The sequence below is a fragment of the Nesoenas mayeri genome (assembly GCF_963082525.1).
Source record: "Nesoenas mayeri genome assembly, chromosome: 5".
Lineage (NCBI taxonomy): Eukaryota > Metazoa > Chordata > Aves > Columbiformes > Columbidae > Nesoenas > Nesoenas mayeri.
The window spans coordinates 7,032,431-7,052,738 of record NC_137548.1 but is presented as its reverse complement, the minus strand read 5'-3'; the positions used below and the strand labels follow the sequence as shown (position 1 = coordinate 7,052,738).

At 42.5% G+C, this 20,308-nt stretch overlaps 1 protein-coding gene across 1 annotated transcript in view; it reads right to left on the bottom strand.

Moving 5' to 3' along the window:
- The window catches only part of SYT16 (synaptotagmin 16), a gene marked incomplete at its 3' end in the record, with an annotated part of 41,302 nt that extends 21,459 nt beyond the window's left edge, over positions 1-19,843 (bottom strand). The window contains exon 1 of the mRNA XM_080345191.1: positions 19,285-19,843. Coding sequence (XP_080201317.1) covers positions 19,285-19,840 — 556 coding nt within the window. The 5' untranslated portion in view covers positions 19,841-19,843. The remainder of the gene's footprint in view (positions 1-19,284) is intronic.
- Positions 19,844-20,308: the final 465 nt, after the last annotated feature.

Sequence of the window (20,308 nt, the reverse complement as noted above, 5' to 3'; positions counted from 1 at the left end):
TCTGTGATTCTCTACACATTCCTCTGTCTAGAACAAAAAGCCCAGATCTTTTTCAGTAGAAGAAATTCTACATTTGGCCTTAGCAGTAAATATGCTGTTTCTGATTCATACCTGCTTCACTAAAAAAAAACCCTAACCAACCAAACAAAAAACCACAAACAAACACACACACCAACAAGAGGAATGGGGATTATAGTCAGGAAACATTTCTTGGAGGTATGCAGAAGTCCTTGCCCCTCTCCTTGGCTGCTCTTTCAATTTAACAGCTCAGACATTAGTAGAATAACTTCATCCCCTTTCTTCAACTATGAATAGTCTCACATTTTCCCTCCCAGTAAAATGCTTCAAGTACAGACACTTCAACAAAGAAGTCTGAGAGCACCTCACAGATTCATAATTATGGTTCTCTTCTGAAACATGGGAGATGGTCCTTCAGGAGGAAAGGGGGATCCAAATTCAGATCTCTCAAATTCCAGGTAAGTGCTCTTCTCACTCCCTTTGCATTCTGAAATGCAAAACCCACCACTACTTCTCATCCTTCCTTCTGGCAGACTTAGTCCTGAAATCAAGAGCCCTCATTGTCTGACCTCTGACCTGAGCTGAAACTCTTGAATGAGGGTAGAAAGCAATTTGATTTTTTGACATTACTCCCACTCTTCTCTACGAAGTCAGAAAACAGAAAGAAGTAAACATAATAATGTAAGCAAGAAATAAAATAGAAATTTCACAAATTTACTGAGACTGAATGGGTACAGGCACTCCTTAAGGCATTTAATTAGCAAGCCAATGTCTAATCCACATTTTAAACAGTGGGTCATCCATCAAAGCACACACCACACAGCAGGCTTTCAGAATAAAATGCTACTGTAGTAAGGAATTATCCTCACACAATTGTCTTGTGGTTTTGACTCCTGCTGGGATAATATCTAGATCAATAATAGAGGAATTTTCAAAAACTACATTAAAGCCATAAAAAGCTATTCATAACAGGAGAACTCCAGAAATATATTAACAGAGCAAGCCATCTCTCTAAGACTCAGGCACAAAATGAATGTGTTAGGAAAGCAAATGTAGTATTCAGGGGAAGGAAAGGAAAAGATGATTCACCAAAGCCATTTAGTGAAACAGTCTGGCTTTTTCTTTAAATTTCAAGTAGTTTGGTGAGAGATAATAACTTATAAATACCAGTGTTAGAGGATCATTACAGGTAATAGCCCAAATATACAGACTAGAACAACGATACCTCTTCAATTACATTCATTCTAACATTACATTCACCAAAAAAATGGTCAAAACAGAAGTTCTTCATGTAAAGGAAAAGGTCAGAGCAGTAAAATGCCTGTAATTTATCTGAGAGATCTTTAAGGAAGAAAATGTCAACTGTCTTATGAATACCTGATGTGAATAAACAGCACAGCATCAGGGATATATGTTGAGACAGCATTATCTAACTATCTGAACTTTAATTAGACAGGAGTCCCTGCAGAGCAATAGCAATCAATTCTAAAATTAAGGGCAGATAGCACTGTACACTAAAAGGGTGCTATTTTTTTTCAGTCCTGTCCCCAACCTTTCCCTGTTGTGTCACATGTACCCACAAGCTGAGAAGGAGATACGGCAAATACTGGGGAACAGAAACAAATCAGTAAAGCCTGTATTCAAGATTGGAGGACTGGCTATGAAGAACACAAGACTTTTGTCAGATAAAAGGATGAGTATGACCTCCAAATAGAACTCTAACAGGTACTGGGATATGGAAGCATCTCTCCAAAGATAAAAGAAAAACTCAGCACATCCAATACTGAAAATCAGGCTGGAAAATTAGTGTAGTGCACTGTGCAGTGCCCCCTCACTTTGGCAGGTAAACGGCCTGGTTAACCTACAGTATATTTCTTCTTTTTCAATCTCTCAGTTCTATGAAGCATTATGATGTGCTAAAGAAATGTCCTGAGAGGCTTTATCAGTTCCTAAATCATGCTGCCAGAGTTAAAAGATGAATCCTGGTAGGTCTTGCTAAATTAACACTACACAGTTCATTGACCAGCAAGAAACACTGAGATGAAGAGCTTAATGCGTGCCTGTTACCCATGCTGACCAAGGTGATGCCTGCTCCACAGACTGTAATGAATCACTGTGCTTTTACAAGAAATAAGTATGTCTTTTCTTTGTGATTTTCCAAAATGAAAGGAATTTGATCCCTTCTTCTAGACCATATATGCTGAAAGTTAAGAACCTGTTTAAATATGATCCAGAGGAGGAAAGGATTTCAGGATGGATCTAGGTGCTTCTGGACTTGAAATCCTCCTAGCTACTAGGACTGATTTTCAAAGCCCTCTTCCTGAAAGACAGTAACAGCAGCAGAGATATGAGTTAGTGGAACTGAGGCATATTTGTCCTCATACAGCAGCAAACCTCTTGCCTGGCCCTTGCTACAGCCCCAGTTCCAAACCACTCTGCAGCACCCTGGCACCACAGGCTCCCTCGCACTGACCCAAAACAGATACAGGGAGATCAAGCAGTGCTTCTGCCCTTGGTTGTTTTGAGACCAGCCACCAAAAAGTGCTAAAAAACTTCCTCAAATAGCCCCAAAGGAGCGGAATCATTATCTAATTACAACAAATCTAAACAAAAATGGCTTGTAAATTTTAGGGGTTAAAGAGAAAAAGGATCTTAAATTTCAAGTGACATTATGCAATCAGGCCAAAATTGTTTAATTTACCACATGCTGGGTAATAGTCTGAGAAGACTCCATGCTTCCAGAACTAAAATAGGCTCTCTATTAACAGGGTGATTTGCAGAGAGGTTGTGGGCAGAGCTCTCATTCGAGCCATTCAGCTCCCCAGAGCGTCCTTCCAATGCTTCTTCCTGCGGTGTGCACTCCTCTTTCCAAGCTCTATTCAGGTTACTACAAAGATTTTTAACAACTGAAAACTTCCAGCTATACGAGTCCAAAGTGTAGACTGCCATGACACCGATAACAGAAACAGAGGGTCAAGGAACATCTCATGTAAGAACAGGATGTGAGAAGACTTTGCCATATGTCAAGGATGAGTGGGAGAAAAGCTATTCAGGGCTCTCCGAGATGCCCAGCTTTGCTGTATGTCTCAGATTGCTATAGATTTCTGATTCTGTAAAAAGAGAAAACTACTGGCTATATGAGTAAAAGGTCTGTTAAGAGAACACAGGAAGTCTCAGGCAGAGTCTAAAGAAGGTATGAAAGTGCCATGATCTCAGCCTGGACTTTCAAAAGATCCTTGACTCCTCCCACCCAGAAAGGTCCAGTGGATCTGGCATCTGCAACTGTGTTTGATGCACCACCAGGGCACAACGATGGCTTTACACACACAAATCTGTGTTTTGTGATCACAGCACCAACTATGGGCCAAATTGGACCCACACGGATTTCTCGGATCAGCAACTGAGGGTAGCAGGGTGTGGGGTTATCTAGGATTTAGCCCAACCACTCAGCTTTTCTCCCACATAAATGGCTCATATTGGGAGCTGCTGATGTGTGTAACTATCGCCATACACCCAAGTAACAGCAGCCCTATGTGCCTCAGAAGCCTCTCTGGGTTTGAAAGAGATCTGACATAACCAAGGATTAGTTTATAGGCATTTGTTTTTAACAAAGGGTCTAATCTTGGGTGGGGAATGGGGCAGGGAACCAAATGTCTTAGTGAAAGTAGGCTTCAACATCTGGTTTAATCTAATTTCTGAATAGCTATTTAAACAATATTAATATTACCTCTGAAAAGAAAGAGCAACTCTGCACCATGTTGTGCCAGAAGAAGAGTTCAATGGAGAGACATATCTTGAAATGATCGTTCTAATCAGAGGGTGCATCAAAATCAAGCAATTGTATTTCAGAATTAAAACATTCTACAGGAAAAAAAAAAAAACAAAGGGCATTTTCACAGCTCTTCCCTCTAATGAACTTCTCCAGATTTTAGAATGTGTTCAGGCCAATTTTCTAAGTAGCTACATTTTAAAATGCATTTCATCTGTTTGTATAAAAGAGTCATTACCTTAGTCCACAGAAGATCATAAAATTCTTTCCTTCTGTGCCATAAATTTTTAGTTTCTGTCATTGCCTGACATTTGGCATATGCGCTGGCAAACTATACAGCATAATTGATTCACTGTTCACCTTGTGTTTGCAAAGCTGTTACAAAAGGAGACATACAACTCCTGCTAAAAGGCTTGCTGAAGAAATTACTTCAGTGGCACAGACCAAAAATAATTAGAACAAAGGCCCGCAGTCTTACTGTGGCAAAATCGGCAATAAAATCCATGAAAATCCCTGTCGATTAGGAACCAGAATTCAAAAGCCTTATACAGTTAATGGAATGATCTTCATGGACTTCAGCAGAGCTTGGATCCAGACTCTTCCACATAAATATTTTAGAAATGAGCTGCAGGTAACTAGTAAGGAAACCAAGTTTAGTAAGAGAGAAAGCAAGATTCAGGACATGTTCTCCACAACAAAATAACTTCTCCATGTTGAGGCTCAGATCTTGAAGCTTCCAACTTTTTTAACCTTATTTCAAGCAAACAGTACCTTTGCATTCACATTCAGATATCTCTGCACTGTACGCCTCATGGCTGGAGAGCAAACGGCTGAATTTGGGTCTGTGCTCCATGCCTGCTGATGTTGCTTTTTCAGATACTTCTGATAGAAAACTTTGTGAGCACAGCACAGAGATCTCAAACTCATTAATCACCTCATCATTGCTGCCTGAAGATGCTGTCTGTTCTTCATCCTCCCTGTAACCGTTCGCTGGGAGAAAAACACAACTTGGGCTTTAGACAGTCTGCTGCCCTTGGCCAAGAAGCCAGATAACATGGCACACTTCTAGCTCTCAGAGGGACCTTCTGGGGAACAAAAGGGGGCCCAGGGTTTAGGGAGGACTGGGGAAGGAACTTGAGAATCACCTGCTTCTTCAACCTCTGGAAAGCCTGCGAACATCATATTATATCAGCAACATTTATATAGTATTAGACCTTGCTCAACTTTGCACGTTACCCTATATTTATTTTTTTTTAATGAAGATATTCAACAGAGAAGAACACACAATAAAACACAGCACACATAGAGAACCATTTGTCAAACCATTAGCATGTGTAAAGACAAAGTAGTAAGCAAAGGACTTGAAAACTTGATCATGCTTCCATCTCCCTTCAGTTCCTGCTAAGGTGGAAACGGAACTTATTTTGTGCAGAAAAAGCAACTCTGATGTAACCTGTTTCAAGTAATACCATGAAAACATAAGTATGGCACGTGGTTAACAGGCACTGCTGACTCCATCTGCCAGGAGCAGAGGAACTCAGGAGACCAATGTAAATTCTAACCTTTAAAAGTGAAGATACGCATTTGAGCACGTCCCTGTGAGTGCCTTTCCCCTCCCATGACCAACACATGCTTTGAATATGAGATGACTGCACCCTCATTAGTGCGTGAATATCTGCCAGATGGGGGAAGGAGGATTCAATACATGCTATATATACTTGGTGTTACTTTGTGAGGATGAAAACGCAGGGGCACTTTGCTGATCTCCCTGCCATCAGCACCAAGGATGCACAACAGCAGGATGATTCGACCCGTGGAGAAGGGAGCGGTGGGGATGATGGGCAGTCAGTGTGTACGTGCCTGTCTGGGTACACACGTGTGAACAAGCCAGCTGTCGAGTGTGGCCACTCTGCTGCTTGCTCCTGAGCACGAATTACATGATATGGTTGCCAAGACTCGCTTTGATAATTGCTATGGCAAACCCGAGCAGCTGAATAAACGAGCATCGCAGGCAAACAGGTGCAGGGCGGCTTTCTCAGTCACACTGCCTTGCTTGGGGGTCAAAGCACCTTTTTCCACCTCAAATTTCACATCAACCACAGACTCACAGATGGGTTGTAAAAGACCTTAAAAATCATCTAGTCCAACCTCCCTGCTATGGGCAGAGGCATTTTCCACTAGACCAGGTAGCTCAGAGCCCCATCCAGTCTGGCCTTGAACACTTTCAGGGATGAAGCATCCCAAGCTTCTCTGAGCAGCCTGTTCCAGTGTCTCACCTCATGGTGAAGAATTTCTTCCTTATGTCTAATCGAAATCTATCCTCTTTCAGTTTAAAGCCATTTCCCCTTGTCCTGTCACTACATGCCCTTGTAAAAAGTCCCTCTCCAGCTCTCCTGTAGGTCCCCTTTTAAGTACTGACAGGCTGGAATAAGGTCTCCCTGGAGCCTTCTCCAGGTTGAACAACCGAACTCTCTCAGCCTGTCCTCACAGCAGAGCTGTTCCAGCCCTCTGATCATCCTTGTGGTCTCCTCTGGACGCGCTAAATTAAAATAACGAAAAATAACCTTAAAAACCAAAAAATCAAACAAAAAAAAGAAAGCACACCACACAGCTACAAGTGGGGAAACTGGATCCTGCTTTTACACCCTGTGTTAGGTCTACTAAAAATCTGCAGTATAAACTTAATGACAACTGCTGTCACTGCTCCATAAATTTAGCTGCCGCTGCACAGAGGATGATGCTCAGCCCCTCAGGCAGAGAGGACAGAGCAGGGATGCTGGTAGCACCAACACAAACTGCTCCCACCAGCAGCCCAGCAGGAGCTGCCTCCTTCCTCGCCACTATGCTGAGAGATTTGACCCTCTGGTCTGATGTGCCACAGTTTGACAATAAGCCTGCTGCTCGTTCTAGAAAATTGCTGTCAACTGGAGGAAAAAGCTAAGTGTTCCTATTCTGATAAAAATGAAAATAGGTTTAGACATTAGTTTGTAAATGGCCAGTGACCAGCTATCATAAAAATTGATTGGTTTTATATAAGCTGTTAGAAATAAGTTTATTTGAAAGTACTTTTACTTAAAAGTTATTTCAAGCTGTAACAGCCCTATGGCTTAAATGTGCTACGATCTGTTCAAATAATCGAAACACATAAAACTAAATATTCCTTCTTAGCCAACTGTGCTGTCAATTCACTACCTGCAGCTCACGCAATCTCTGCAAGATTAATTTAAATGCCCAGCAAATACTAGTAAGTTCTGTTTATATGTGTATTTCTTTTAGGTGTTTAAGATAAAAAAAAAAAAAAATATTCCAGTTTAAACATAAGTCCACTTTTCACTCAAAGAGCTTGCCAAAATCCTAAGTAAAATATAATCTTTGGTAATTAACCCCCATCTTTCACCATTTCTTAAAACAAGTCTAACATTAAAATCCTAGTTCTGTGGGCACAAGGCTGTATACTTAAATACACATTAATATAGTGTACAATTTTGGTTATTACAAGAAATTTTGCAAAGGTCACATGGATGCAGCACTCCCTGGGTGACCTGCAAACCAGATCAAAGCCCTTTTCCTAGGACAGAAGGGGATGGTGATGTGATGGAGGGGAGGAGTTCAGCCCTCTTTGGTTTATTATTGGCCGCTTGACTTTGACTTCAACTTTTCAAATCCCCAAAGCACAACTGCATCACTTGTTATGACACTGGCTGCTATTTCCTACTAGCATTTGGAAGCATACAGGCTAATTAAAAGGTGGCACTAGGGAATCTGTAGCAAATGCTTCATATGTCTGCTGCTGAATCTCTGCCTGAGCAGCAGACAGCTCTGTGTCAACTTAATATCTCTGTATTAATAAAACTAACTTTACCCAGGGGAGAGAAAAATGTTCGCCATTCAAATATACAAGCGTCCTGATTAGGAAAGGACAAGGGGGAAACAATTTCTATATCACCATGGAAACTTAAATAAAGGACCCATAATTACAATCTAAATTCTGGAAAGAAAATGAATACATCTTGAGATCTGCAGATGTTGGGTAGCATATACATATTTCTAGCAACTTCAACTCAATGACTTCATTGCAGCATCTGTTTTACAAATCAACTTCCCACCACTCATAGGGAGGCACGTGGGATTTTTTGGTTATATTTTATTTTTCTTCCCAGAGGAAACAGTGGGGGAGGAAGGAGGGCGACCTCTTTTTCTGGCAAGGTATTTCAAACCACCACTATTTATTCAGAAATTTCAAACAGCCAATCAGTTACAAAGTTAGCTTACAGGCATCCAAATATGCTAAGCTAAAATGCATGGAAGAAATAATTCAAGAATTCTCTGCAGTGTTACCGAGTATCAAGAATAACTTATCATTTGCTCAAAGCTTATAAAGAAATACCAAATAAAATACATAAGGAAGGTGCAAAATATAGGTATACTGCATGCACACTGGCTGTCTGCATTTTAAAATTAAAAAAAAAAAATAAAATAAACAAGAAACAACAGTCATTTTGGCTGAACAATGATAAGTTCACAAATGCCAAATTTCTGCTTTCCCGTACATTTAATGATGCCCTTGTGTATCCACTTTCTTCTGAAACATTTTGATTCTGCTTTACAGAAGTCAGTGAAAGCTTCAATGGGAGCATCACCAAGCCCTGAAGGAAGTAGAAGTACTACAAAAAATAATGTATTTGATCATGTAACCAAAGACAATATCAGTACATCTATGCATAATGCATATACTTGGAGGATCCCAGGAGCACTCTGTGCTGTGTTCTTTGCTATTATAGAAGCCTTAAAGTTTTCATGACCCAGATGACATAGGGAAACTGTGATCTGCAATGGCTCCTAACTCAGCAAACCCCACAACTGCACACAGAAAGAAAAGGGCATTTCTTCTGGGAAGTTGGGAAGACCTGTTGCAAACAATGGATGTGTTAAAGCTTCTCAGAAAAGAAAATGGAAGATCATTTTGTAAAGGGAACACATGTGGAGCTGCTGCTACCAATTCCCACGCAACTACAGTTCTGATTTACAGTGTCTTCAGTCTGGAGCCATAGTCTCACTTTTGTTGTCAACCGTTTGAACTGGGAGTTCAAACAAATGTATAAAGCAATGCAACTACTTGATTTAAGGGTTTGACTAGGGGGCAGAATACCCCATTATGTTCAAAATGATTTGGAGATTACAATCCAATCATCAAAACCCCTTATCTTCATAAAACAGAAACAAAATCCAAAACAACCTCCTAGACCTCAAATGTACTTAAAATTGACAGAGAATGTGCTGTGATACAGTAAACCCATGTTTCCACTCACAGCATTATGGACATGGACTCTGTGCACAGTGACCGTGCATCATTGACTAACACCAATTGGTCGTTTACTAATGAATCAAAGGCCACCTTCATCTGACATTTCTCCTTGCACCCAGGCTGACATGGTTCTGGTAGGTGTACCAACCAGAGAGCCATTTAGTGCCCAGTGGTAACACAAGGTCTATCCCTTTTTGCTGAGCGACAAGTGACAGCATCCTCCTTTTGCAACATGTCAGTCTCTGCCTCTTCATCAGTCCTCACCCCATGACCAAACCAACTGGGAGCTCTCCAAGGCAAACACATTTGGGTGTCTGCATGTGATGGCAGGCAGGGAGAATCACAACTTGGCAGCTTTCACACCAGGGGACATTGCCAACAAAAAGGAAAAAAAAAAAGGCAACCAAAAAAAGTTAGAAAGTAATCAAAAACAAGCAATTATTTGGCTCTGACCATCAAGCACCTCCATAGCTAAAAAATACAGCCGTCAGAGCAATAAACTCCAATTCTGCACACTGCTGTGCAAAGAAATAGAGAACTGCCCACAGAAAACAGCATGAAGATCACCGTCTCTTCCTGTTGCTTTTTTTCTATTCCCAAATTTGGGTTTTAAAAATAGGCACATGAGACTCGAGCTTAAAACTGACTCACTTTGCTGCCTAAGGTTCTTCTACAGCTAAAGGAAATGGCAGCCAAGCAGCAGATGCACAACCATCCCTGATTTTCCCAATCACCTACTTTACGTGCTACATGTGGAGTAAGTATGAGTCAGGCTTCATTTATGCTACAGGGTTTCATTAGCACAGGCCCAGGATTTGTGGAGAAGTGAAAGAAAAAAAAAGAGATTACACACTGTAGGAGACACTGCGAAGCCAGGAAAACCCCTGGTGTGGATGCAGTTACTTCCATGAGTCAGGCTGCACCCCTTTGCCAGCCCAGGTTGGGTTGCTTGAAGAAAACATGGAAGTGCAGAGGCAGAAAAGCACCTTCTGTCAGCAGCAGATGCTGCATCTGCACTGGGGACACCACAGGGGACAGGTGTGGCTGTGTATGCTCAGGGCATGGGACTGCAAATGCTCATGGACTTGGAAATTAAACTGCTGGATCCCTATGGCCAATGAGTTAGGAAACACTGTCCTTTCCTTCCAACAAACTTTCACTTTATAATCATTATTTTCATTATTTTTAGGGGCCTAGAGCACATTTCTTATGAGGAGGGACTGAGAGAGCTGGGGCTGTTCAGCCTGGAGGAGAAAAGGCTGGGAGGGGATCTCATAAATGTGATAAATATCTCCAGGGTGGGTGTCAAGAGGATGGACCAGACTCCATTCAGTGGTGCCCAGTGACAGGACAAGAGGCAATGGGCACAGATTGAAAAGGAGGTTCCATCTGAATATGAGGAGAAACTTCTTTACTTTGAGGTGCCAGAGCCCTGGAACAGGCTGCCCAGAGAGGCTGTGGAGTCTCCTTCTCTGGAGACATTCAGAGCCACCTGGACACATTCCTGTGCAATCTGCTCTGGTGAACCTGCTTTGGCAGGTGGGTTGGACTGGATGATCTCCAGAAGTCCCTTCCAACCCCAACCCTGTGATTCTGTGACTTTTCCTGGTACCTTTCACACCACAAAAGTTTAAATTCCTTCAGGTTCCTCATCAAACACCTCTTTTACTTGCATGTTTGATCTGGATACTCTATTCTCCTTCTAACACAAGCACTTTGTAAGCTCTCTACACCAGAGAAAGCACTCTACATCTAAGAAAGTTTCCCTGAATCAGAAAATGGCCTTCCACCTGGGAGAAATCATACTGGCCAAGAAAAAGCCCAAGAAACCCAGGACACTGACTGTTTCTCCTCTTTAAAGCACAGTTTTACTATGCCACACTCACAACCTGCTAGACCCAGCATACACATTCCAATTACATACCATTTGTAGCACCCAACGCCGTAACCATTAGCTTCACACCCACAAGTCTTTGTTTGCTGATTAACGGGGTAGAAATCAACTCCCTCACAAAGATATTTGTTTGGGGTTGCTATGGATAACAACTGCATTACAACAAGGCAGTTATTTATTTTCCCCACTGATTTTTCTAATTGAAACTTTCTGTTTGCTACCAGAGGGTTGATTCACCACAGCCCCCCCGCTTTACTGCTACTGTAACGCTACCGTTCCCATGGCACTCCTGCGAAAATCACAGACTTGGCAGCAGCGGGTGAGGATGTGGTGCAACAAGACTCACATGCGTTCAGGACCAAAGCTGTCACCCAAAAGGGGCAATCCTGTCCCTCCTTCCCCTTCCCTCAGTTCATTTTTTGAATCGTGTGGCCAACTCACCTGACTGAGAAGTAATAGGGAAGGGGCTGGTAACTCTCAGCTGATGCAATAAGCTGGTCTGGTTCATCACAGAGCAGCATGCTCATGAGGCCAGACATGGAAAGTAGCACAGCTGTGTGCCCGGAGAAGGACAATATCCCAGCTGCAGTTTTACATCAGCTACTGACAACTGCAAGACTGTACCCTCAGGCCCAATGGTTTTATAGCTACATTATTTATGGCAATAAGTCTAGACCCCAAAACTGACCCTGCGACACAGAGCTTCAGCAAACCTCAGTGCTCTCATTAATCCAAATTCAGGGCTTTCTCTTCAGCAGCACCACTCTCAGTATTTGCTGGAAAATACTCCCACACAGATTATGCTGCTACGTATAGACCGTATGGGCTTGAATCTCTCTCAGCCTGAAGGAAGAAATGCCTCCGTGCCTCCAAGTGCCCAGCTTGCATGGGTACCCATGCCTAGAGCAATGTGTCCCTCCGGGGATGCTTCATCTCACATGGATACTGAGCCCTTGAGACAGGGAAGCGCTCACCTGAATATCAGGGAACTTTTGAGAGCATCAGCTATTTTGATGGTTATTAGCAGGGTCTTTCTACAGATTTTCCTATGGACTGGTTTAAGATTCAACCTAAGCCATTCATGTTGCTCTACAAATAGATACTGATGAAGCCTCCCTAACTCAATCTGAGGAAACTGCATGAGAATCAGACAAACAGCATCTACAAAGATACAGCCCAACCACACATTTCTCATTACCTGGAAGACCCACACAGCCCAAGAATGCCATTCACTCTCCATAAAACTGCACATTTTTTCCTCCATGACTGTAACCTCCCTCTTTTCTTTCATTTCAGTCGTGTCCCTTGGTTACTGGAACTCTTTAAGGAGTCTATGAGGCCACTGCTGTCAAGAGGTCATTACAACAGCCAAAACTGAACAGGCACAAGGTCCACACCCTTATCTGGAAAGAGGTGAGGACCAACACCAGCTCACGTTTTGGCCGAGCTATCCCATATCATATAAGCTTACATCAGTGTTTTTTGCTGTTAAGCAATGCAAAGAGGCTAGGAGGAAATGGATGGATTATCATAGAAATCATAGAATCATTTCAGTTGGAAGAGACACTCAGGATCATCAAGTCCAACCATAACCTAACTCTAGCACTAAATCATGTCCCTAAGAACCTCATCTAAACACCTTTTAAACACCTCCAGGGATGGTGACTCCACCACTTCGCTGGGCAGCCTGTTCCAGTGCCTGACAACCCTTTCCATAAAGAAGTTTTTCCTAATATCCAATCTAAACCTCCTGTGCTGCAACTTGAGGCCATTTCCTCTTGTCCTACCACTTGCTACATGGGAGAAGAGACCAACACCCCCCATGCTAGCAGAAGTCCTAACAGTCATCTCCTTTTTCAAGCATTTACTTGCCATCATGGGTTTTCATAAGTAGCCATCTACAAAGTGGGATAAGCTAGCAACAACTGAAAAAAAGAAAAAGGACAAAAAGTACTACTGTTTGAATCAGCACGCAGAACTACTATGTCCCAGCTCTGCACAGTGCTGCTAGTATTCCTGCAGGTAACCTCCACCACAACGCAATGAGATCATTCACACCTGCCTTGCCTGTAGTAGGAGATGGGAGGTGAGAAGGCAGGGTTTCTAGGAGAGAGGCAGCACTTCCCAGATGCTGCCAAGATGCTGTTTATTGGTAAATGAAGCCTCTTGAGTCCTAAACAACCTTCCCAGAGGAAGATAGAGTCACAACTACCATATGGGGAGTGGGAAGAGGATGCTACTTAGCAAAAGTGGATCAGAAAATACATGCACAAACAGACACACTCACACACAATTTGTTCTGTAACTGCACTGAATGGCAAAATCCATTTTTTCCTCTCAAATGCATCCTTCTCCATAAAGCTTATGCAACCTTCTAGATGGCCAGAGCAGGTGACAAGTGCTCCTGAACAAGCATCCTTCATCACATTGCCTAGGGAGCCAGGCACAAGGAAGCTCTGGCCACCAGACAAGGAACTTGTTGAAAACCCAGACCAATGATTCACTGTGGGCTTACAAAAGATAATGTGTCTAAAATCACGAAAGGAGGACAAACAGCAATGTTGACAGGCCTAAGTCAGAGCCCACAATGGTAACACCTTCGAAAACTTGTGTTTTGAACCACTCTTTGGCTTCACTCCCCCAGCTGTAAAGCTGACAGACTGCAAGCCACGCTCCTTTCAGGGCTACTGCATACTCTCATCACTACTTACTTTTGGCATCATTGACAAAGATCCCTTATAATTTGAAACTTTGGAAGGACAGAACTGCAAAGGAGTACTTTAAATATAAAAAGGAACATGGCACCACCTTTACAAGGACAAAAGTCTGTGCACAAACACTTTCTGAGTGGTTCTGAATTTCCCAGAGAGAAAGCATTCACTTCATTTCAGAAAGCTGTGTACTGGTACTGCATCCTTCAGGGACCAGATGCACATCCCCAGTCACGTTAGTGCTTTCTCCCACTCAAGCAGCCAAGAGTATTAGCTATGAAGTGCTTTTGTCTACTGGCTGTCTTTGCTTTCCATCACTCAGTCCTAGTGGTGCTATTGATTCAGTGTAGCCTCTTTAAACATCCTACTTTGAGTACAGGCACTGATTTTTTTATAGGGCTACATTCTGGCTAGAGCACTGGCTGGCTCCATAGCCAGACAGGTGATAAAATTCATGGACACTTAGGATCTTTACATGGAAACTGGCCATCTATCTATTTTAGTCTCAGGTTCAAGGAGAAGCTGTATTTATCGCACAAGCAGCATCTTTTTGTTAGGGGTATATTTTGCTACACAGGTGTATAGGACTTAATGAAAACTCACTTCTTGCCCAGGAATTCCTGGCTGTATGAAAGGTCATTTACTGAGGTCAGGACTGCTCATATAGAGCAGAAAGAATAATTTCCTCTACTACAGCAATTACTGGCAAAAATCAATGACCCCTGTTAAGCTGGAGGCCAAGGTAAGTAAATGCAATAGTCCTTTCTAGTTTTTAAAACCCCCAGAGATTCAGAGGCATGCCTCCCCTTACACATGTATGGAAGATAACTATCCAGCCATGTAGACAAGATTCCTATTAGAATGCCAAACTTCTTAGCATGCCAAGGTCAAAAAAAATATTTTAGTGCAACTGAAATGCAATCTTTAGCTGGCATAGAGATGGTCTAATTAATGGGAAGAAAATCTCCAAGGACTTCACGCAGTTTAAGTGTAGTGCTCACCTATATATCACACTAGTGTTACGAACAAAGCGTCAGACAGCTCAGGAGACTCTTCAGTCACAGAACTCGCTGTGCAAAAATAGTTCAGCTCCAATTTGGAAGTCTCGGCTCTGCTGCTGTGTCTGTCCCCATGCCTTTTCAGAGCAGTATCTTCCAAAACTGTTAGCTTAACGGCCACTTGGACTTTTTGTTTGCAAAGGACAGGGGCCCTGAGGAAGAAGTGGGCTAAAGCAACTCACGAAACAATTATTGCCGCTCTTCATCTTTTTCTTTATTACTTTTTTTTTCTCTGTAGATTCAGGTTGGAAAGCAGACGGACTGGCCCTCTGTTTCAAGTGTACTGCTTTTAGAAGTCTTATTGCTCCACCGCTTTTTTTTCAATTCTTAAGCCAAATGTACAATGATGGATTCGGCAGCCACCCCCAGTCAGCTGAGTAGCAGCATCTTCAGGAGGCTGATCACTCCATGTTCTGTGATGGGAGACAGTTTCTCTACCAGAAATACTGCGGTTGGATATTGAAGGAGGGTCTCGAGGAAGCTCCAAGAGCAAGTTCACCTGTATTTGCGAAACTTACTACAAAGACTTTTTAGCAGGGCCTGTTACAATAGTACGAGGGGTGATAGTTTTAAACTGATGGAGGGGAGATTCAGACTAAACATGAGGAAGAAATTTTTACACTGAGGGTGGTGAGAGCCTGGCCCAGGTTGGCCAGAGAGGTGGTGGATGAACCATCCCTGGAGACATCCCAGGCCAGGCTGGACGGGGCTCTGAGCAACCTGAGCTGGTGAAGATGTCCCTGCTCATGGCAGGGGTGGCACTGGCTGAGCTTTGAAGGTCCCTTCCAACTCAAACCATTCTGTGATTCTACATGACTGGCAAATGGTTGCAGAGATCTGCACATATGGAAGAATCTTCCTTCCCATCACTAACCTTTTAAACCAAACACCTGGCACTGCAATATTCTCTGCTGCACTACCTCCTTATTTTTAATCTGCAGATAAAAAGCATCCAAAGTGAAAAACTTTTCCCTGAATTTGTTTGAAAACTTGGCACCACATTCCAGCATCATTTAAGCACAGACCAGGTCTCGGCAGCAGCCAAACCTGCACCCTGCTGATTAGCATGCCTCACGGTGCCTAACGGATGTTTTACTTAAGAACCCAAGATTTTCATTGCTCAAACACTTTATTAGATTCCTAAACCTAAAAATGGTTTTCAATAATGTGTGTACCGCTTTGGGGCCTCAGAAAAACTACTCTGGGAGTTAGGAAACATTTCCTAGGAGGCAAAAATTTGATCAAAAACATATTTGATAAAAAGGAGAAGGGGTAATGATAGTTTTCAACTGCAATGTTACTTATCTCAGAAGCATGCTGCAGGCTTAAGAGAGATGAACATCTATTGGATTTTATTTTGCATCTTTTTTAAAACAAAATTATTCTCATACGTGATTGGTGGGTTTATTTTCCCCCTAAACTCAATCAACTATATATTGGAATGACCTTGTAACAGGTTTCTGTGGCTCTTTAATCACCAGTGGCTGCTAAATGAAGCATATCTATTTTCTCTGTTACATTACTATTGGCAACCAGGTCTTTAGTAAGTGCCCAGAAATATTTCCATGGCAACAAAAAGCATTCAGCTTTGCTACTGTTTTGTGCCAATTTAGCTTTAAAATATTCTATTGTGGAGAGAAATATGGTACACTAAGTGAAATAAAGTCAAGATGCAATGTTCTGAAAAGAATATAAGGATAAACAGGAAACCGGTATTTTGCAGAAATTGTGAAAAAAAAAAAAAAACCAAATGGAAGGAAAAATTTTCAAAGCTAATATTGATGCTACTGGATGCCTTTGCTGAATGTCAGCAAGTCCATATGCTCACTTACATCGTCTCTTAGGGTTAGATAACAAAGCTAACAGAAACAAGGATACCTCAAACATCTTTTCTTGATCATTTTAATCCATGACTGAAATTTTAAGTTGCCAGGGTATTACAGCCTCTCTGCTTGTCTCGGTTACCTTCAGAATAGTTCATACTCTTGATGATAGAGAATGAATCTAAAGGAAAAAGGAAATAAAGAGTTGAAAAACGAAATACAAAGAGCATGTGTGTGTTTTGGAAGTGAAGGGTCACTCAGAAGAGCAAAACATGTTCTTCCACATCAAAGATCTTGTGGAAGACATTTTCAAATCACAGTTCAGCACTTTCTCTCCTATTATACGACCTAGATAGTTCTGAGAAAAAGGGCATCACCTCCCAGCCCTCCAACCCTCAAACAGCCAACTTCATGACTGTAAAGTCTCGAGACCACTGGATGGTCCTTTGTGCAGTGCATTGCAGAGATAAAAAAGATGGAAGACTATTTGAGAGCATTTGCAGTGACATTCCCTCTAGTGTAAAAAGCCATGCAATGCCCCCTGAAGTGCTTCATGTGGAAGTAAGTGAGCTCTAGGCAGCATCAAGGCAGGTGCTGGGGAGCACTTCAAGGCCAGCCTTCCAGTCCACAACGGCTCCAGACAGTTTACTGAGAAGGAAAGACAGTAAATACTAAGAGAGACTCCAACAGCAACTTGATCAGTACCTGCTCGCAGCTGGGAGAGAGGTTCAGAGTGACCCTGCCCTTTAGCTGTGGTGATGAGCTACTCTGGCATCTGTCTGTCACGCTACGTATCTCTCACCAGTAAAGTTCATCTGGTCCATCACATGCTCCTGAAGACCCTCTTTCTCAGTTGTCCCTGCAGATAAGACTTCAGGTGAGAAACTTCTCTGACACTGAGAGCAGCCTGGTTTTGGCCCCCATTTCCCTGAGAGCTTGCCACCTTTTCTCCTGTCCCAGAGACAGGACAAAAATCTGGAGGCCACAACCAGAATAATGCATTTGGTATGTGGCTGCTCCCCAGTCTACTCCAAGGAGCCGCAGGATTTGCCATGAATCACTCTAACAGCCCCTCTTGGGGACACATGCTCTGCAGGAGACAAGGTTGTGTCCTGGATAGTATTTGTCCAGCAGGATCCATGGCCCCCGGAAGGACACTACATACCCCGCTCTGTGGTGTCTGTGCACATGATGGACACTTGATCCACACACACATAGTAAATCCAACCCGACAGCATTGACTTGGTGCCTACAAACAAACCCTGTGGGCAAGATATCGCACGGGCAATGTATAGGGGTACCAGAAGTTAGAGGATCTGTACAGGTTAGAGGTTGGGCTTCAAGAGATACAGCTCTGGGGTGCTTAACCTGAGAACTGGCAATCATTCATTTGGAATATGAAACAAGCAGTCCTGGTTTTGGAGACAGAACAGCTAGACCAAAAGCTCTTTTTAATTATTTACTCCCTGGCTGTAACAGTGTGAGGAATAGTAATAAAGAAGAGAGCTAATTTTAACATTCACTAAAGAACACCGTCAAGGTTTATACCCTTTCAGTCTGATATTCCTATTAAATACGAAAACAAACAGGCTGATCTTCCTCAGTCTGCATAGAAAAGGCTAAATATGTAAGATTTCCTTAGAAGCCAAGAGTGGTGAAAAGCTCTTGGTCATTATAAAACAAACATTTTCAAGAGCATCTACTGCCTGTTTAAAAAAAAAAAAAGGAATTTAGATATTTGAAGCCAAATTTTGAAGACCTTCAGTGAGCCTCAACTTTATCAGCTCCATATTGTAGACCCGCTCCTCCCCTCCTTCTCCCCTTAACCCGCTTCCTAGGATGTTCGTAAAGAGCAGCTTTAACCCAGCAAGACCCAAGGATGGTGTCAGCAGGACTGCAGCCCTCCTGCTTCTGGTTGGGACATAAGTCTCCATCAGTTCTCTGTGACCCAGGTAACTTCCAGCCACATTTACGGTAATATTCAGTGAGTACAAGTCACACGGCTGAAATTCAGTCCTGAACAGTACGCCCTGAAAAGCTGTTCATGTCACTTAATGATCAGAAGTCATAGCTAAGTCTATTTAAAACTGAAAATATCAAATTCAGTTCTCCTTCCCATACTCTCCTGCCTGCTGTCCTCTTCAGTCTTATTTGGAAAGCTGTGGAGGTGGGTGGGAAGGGAGGAAAGCGATTTGGGAGACTTTCATCCATAAAATCATGAGATATGGCTGGCTTTTTAGTACAGCATTTCACAGCACATGGCACAGTAACATCTTGAGATTCCTGGCACAAAGAAACAAGGTTTGAGATTATATATATCTTTAATAGCAATGACGCAAAGGCAGATGGTTCTCAAAGCAAAGGCTTAAGGCTAAACACTCCCTTTGAAGGGTCCTGCTATCAGAAACAAAACATGGGGGGAGCAAAATACTCCTTGCTACAGCAACAGGGCCCAATTGTCTTCTAATACACAGTATTTCACCCTGGAGATTTCCACTTATTTCAATGAAATTAGTCTCATGAACAAGAGATGAATTGGAAACAGAAAAGGAAAGGTTAGATTTTCTTTGGGATCTGGGGAGTTTTGTTTTAGCTGTGGGAAACAAAGATAACACAGAACACAATGAGCAGATTAGCACCTAAATCAAATCAATACAGAAAATAAAGGTCTGGATAATACTGTCAGGGTGTGTGCTTGCTGCTTACCTGCAAAACTTGCCTTGCCATTATGATGTTTTAAGGAGCCACTCAAGTCGAGGTTGTGCTCGTGACCTTCTATCCTCACAGAGGGCTCACCTTCTTCCTCAGCGATGGGAGGAAGCTGATCAAGGGGCTGGAGATCTTCATTTGTCCAGTAGGATCCATTGGCTGTCAAAGACATGGTGCTTCCAACACACTGCTCTGGTAAGCTGCTGGTATTTTTAACCCGTTTTTGCATCTGTGCACCCATGTCAGAGCCATGAGAGAGGTCTTGTGAAGCAAGATCCAGATCCCCAACGTGACCATCTTCTCTAGGATATAAGTATTCCTCATCCCAGAGGTCCAGGTGTCGTTCATCATCTGATTCCTCAGCATAACCCTCATAAACTCCTCCATTATTCTCCAAGTCCCGGTTCCTCTCTTCTTCTGATTTACGACCCACTCCACTCAAATTCAACAGTGAAGCAGATATAGAGTCTCCTGCTTGTTGGAGAGCTTCATATATTTGAGACATCCAAGAAGACAGTGGCTGAAGGAAATTCTGAGCAGCCTCAGAAGCCATGTTTAACACTATGCCAGTATCTGGTGATCAGTTGTTCAGCTTTGCCAGCATGTCACTTACAATTCAGGGAGCTACAGAATAAGTACCATAAGAGATTACTTTAAATTGCTTGTCCATCAACACCTGTCGACACACTATCTACATAAATGTCTAGAATTGAGAGGAGAAACAGAAAACGCACATTTACCCATTGAGAATACCCCTAGAAATCCAGAAATGATGGACAAATTACACATATTCCTGCAGAGATCTGGAAAGCTTTCATTCAGTTGCTAAAACTTATATAAAAATAAAAACATAGAACATTGGAACAGAAGTACCTTTTCTGAAGCGCACACATTCTGGTTACAGCTGTCAACAGACCTGGTAAAAAAGTACAAAACAACCTGCAGTCAAAAATCTCAAATAATCCCCTGGCCTTGACTTGCACCACGTCCTTAGCATTAGCATGTCCAGATGAGAAAATGG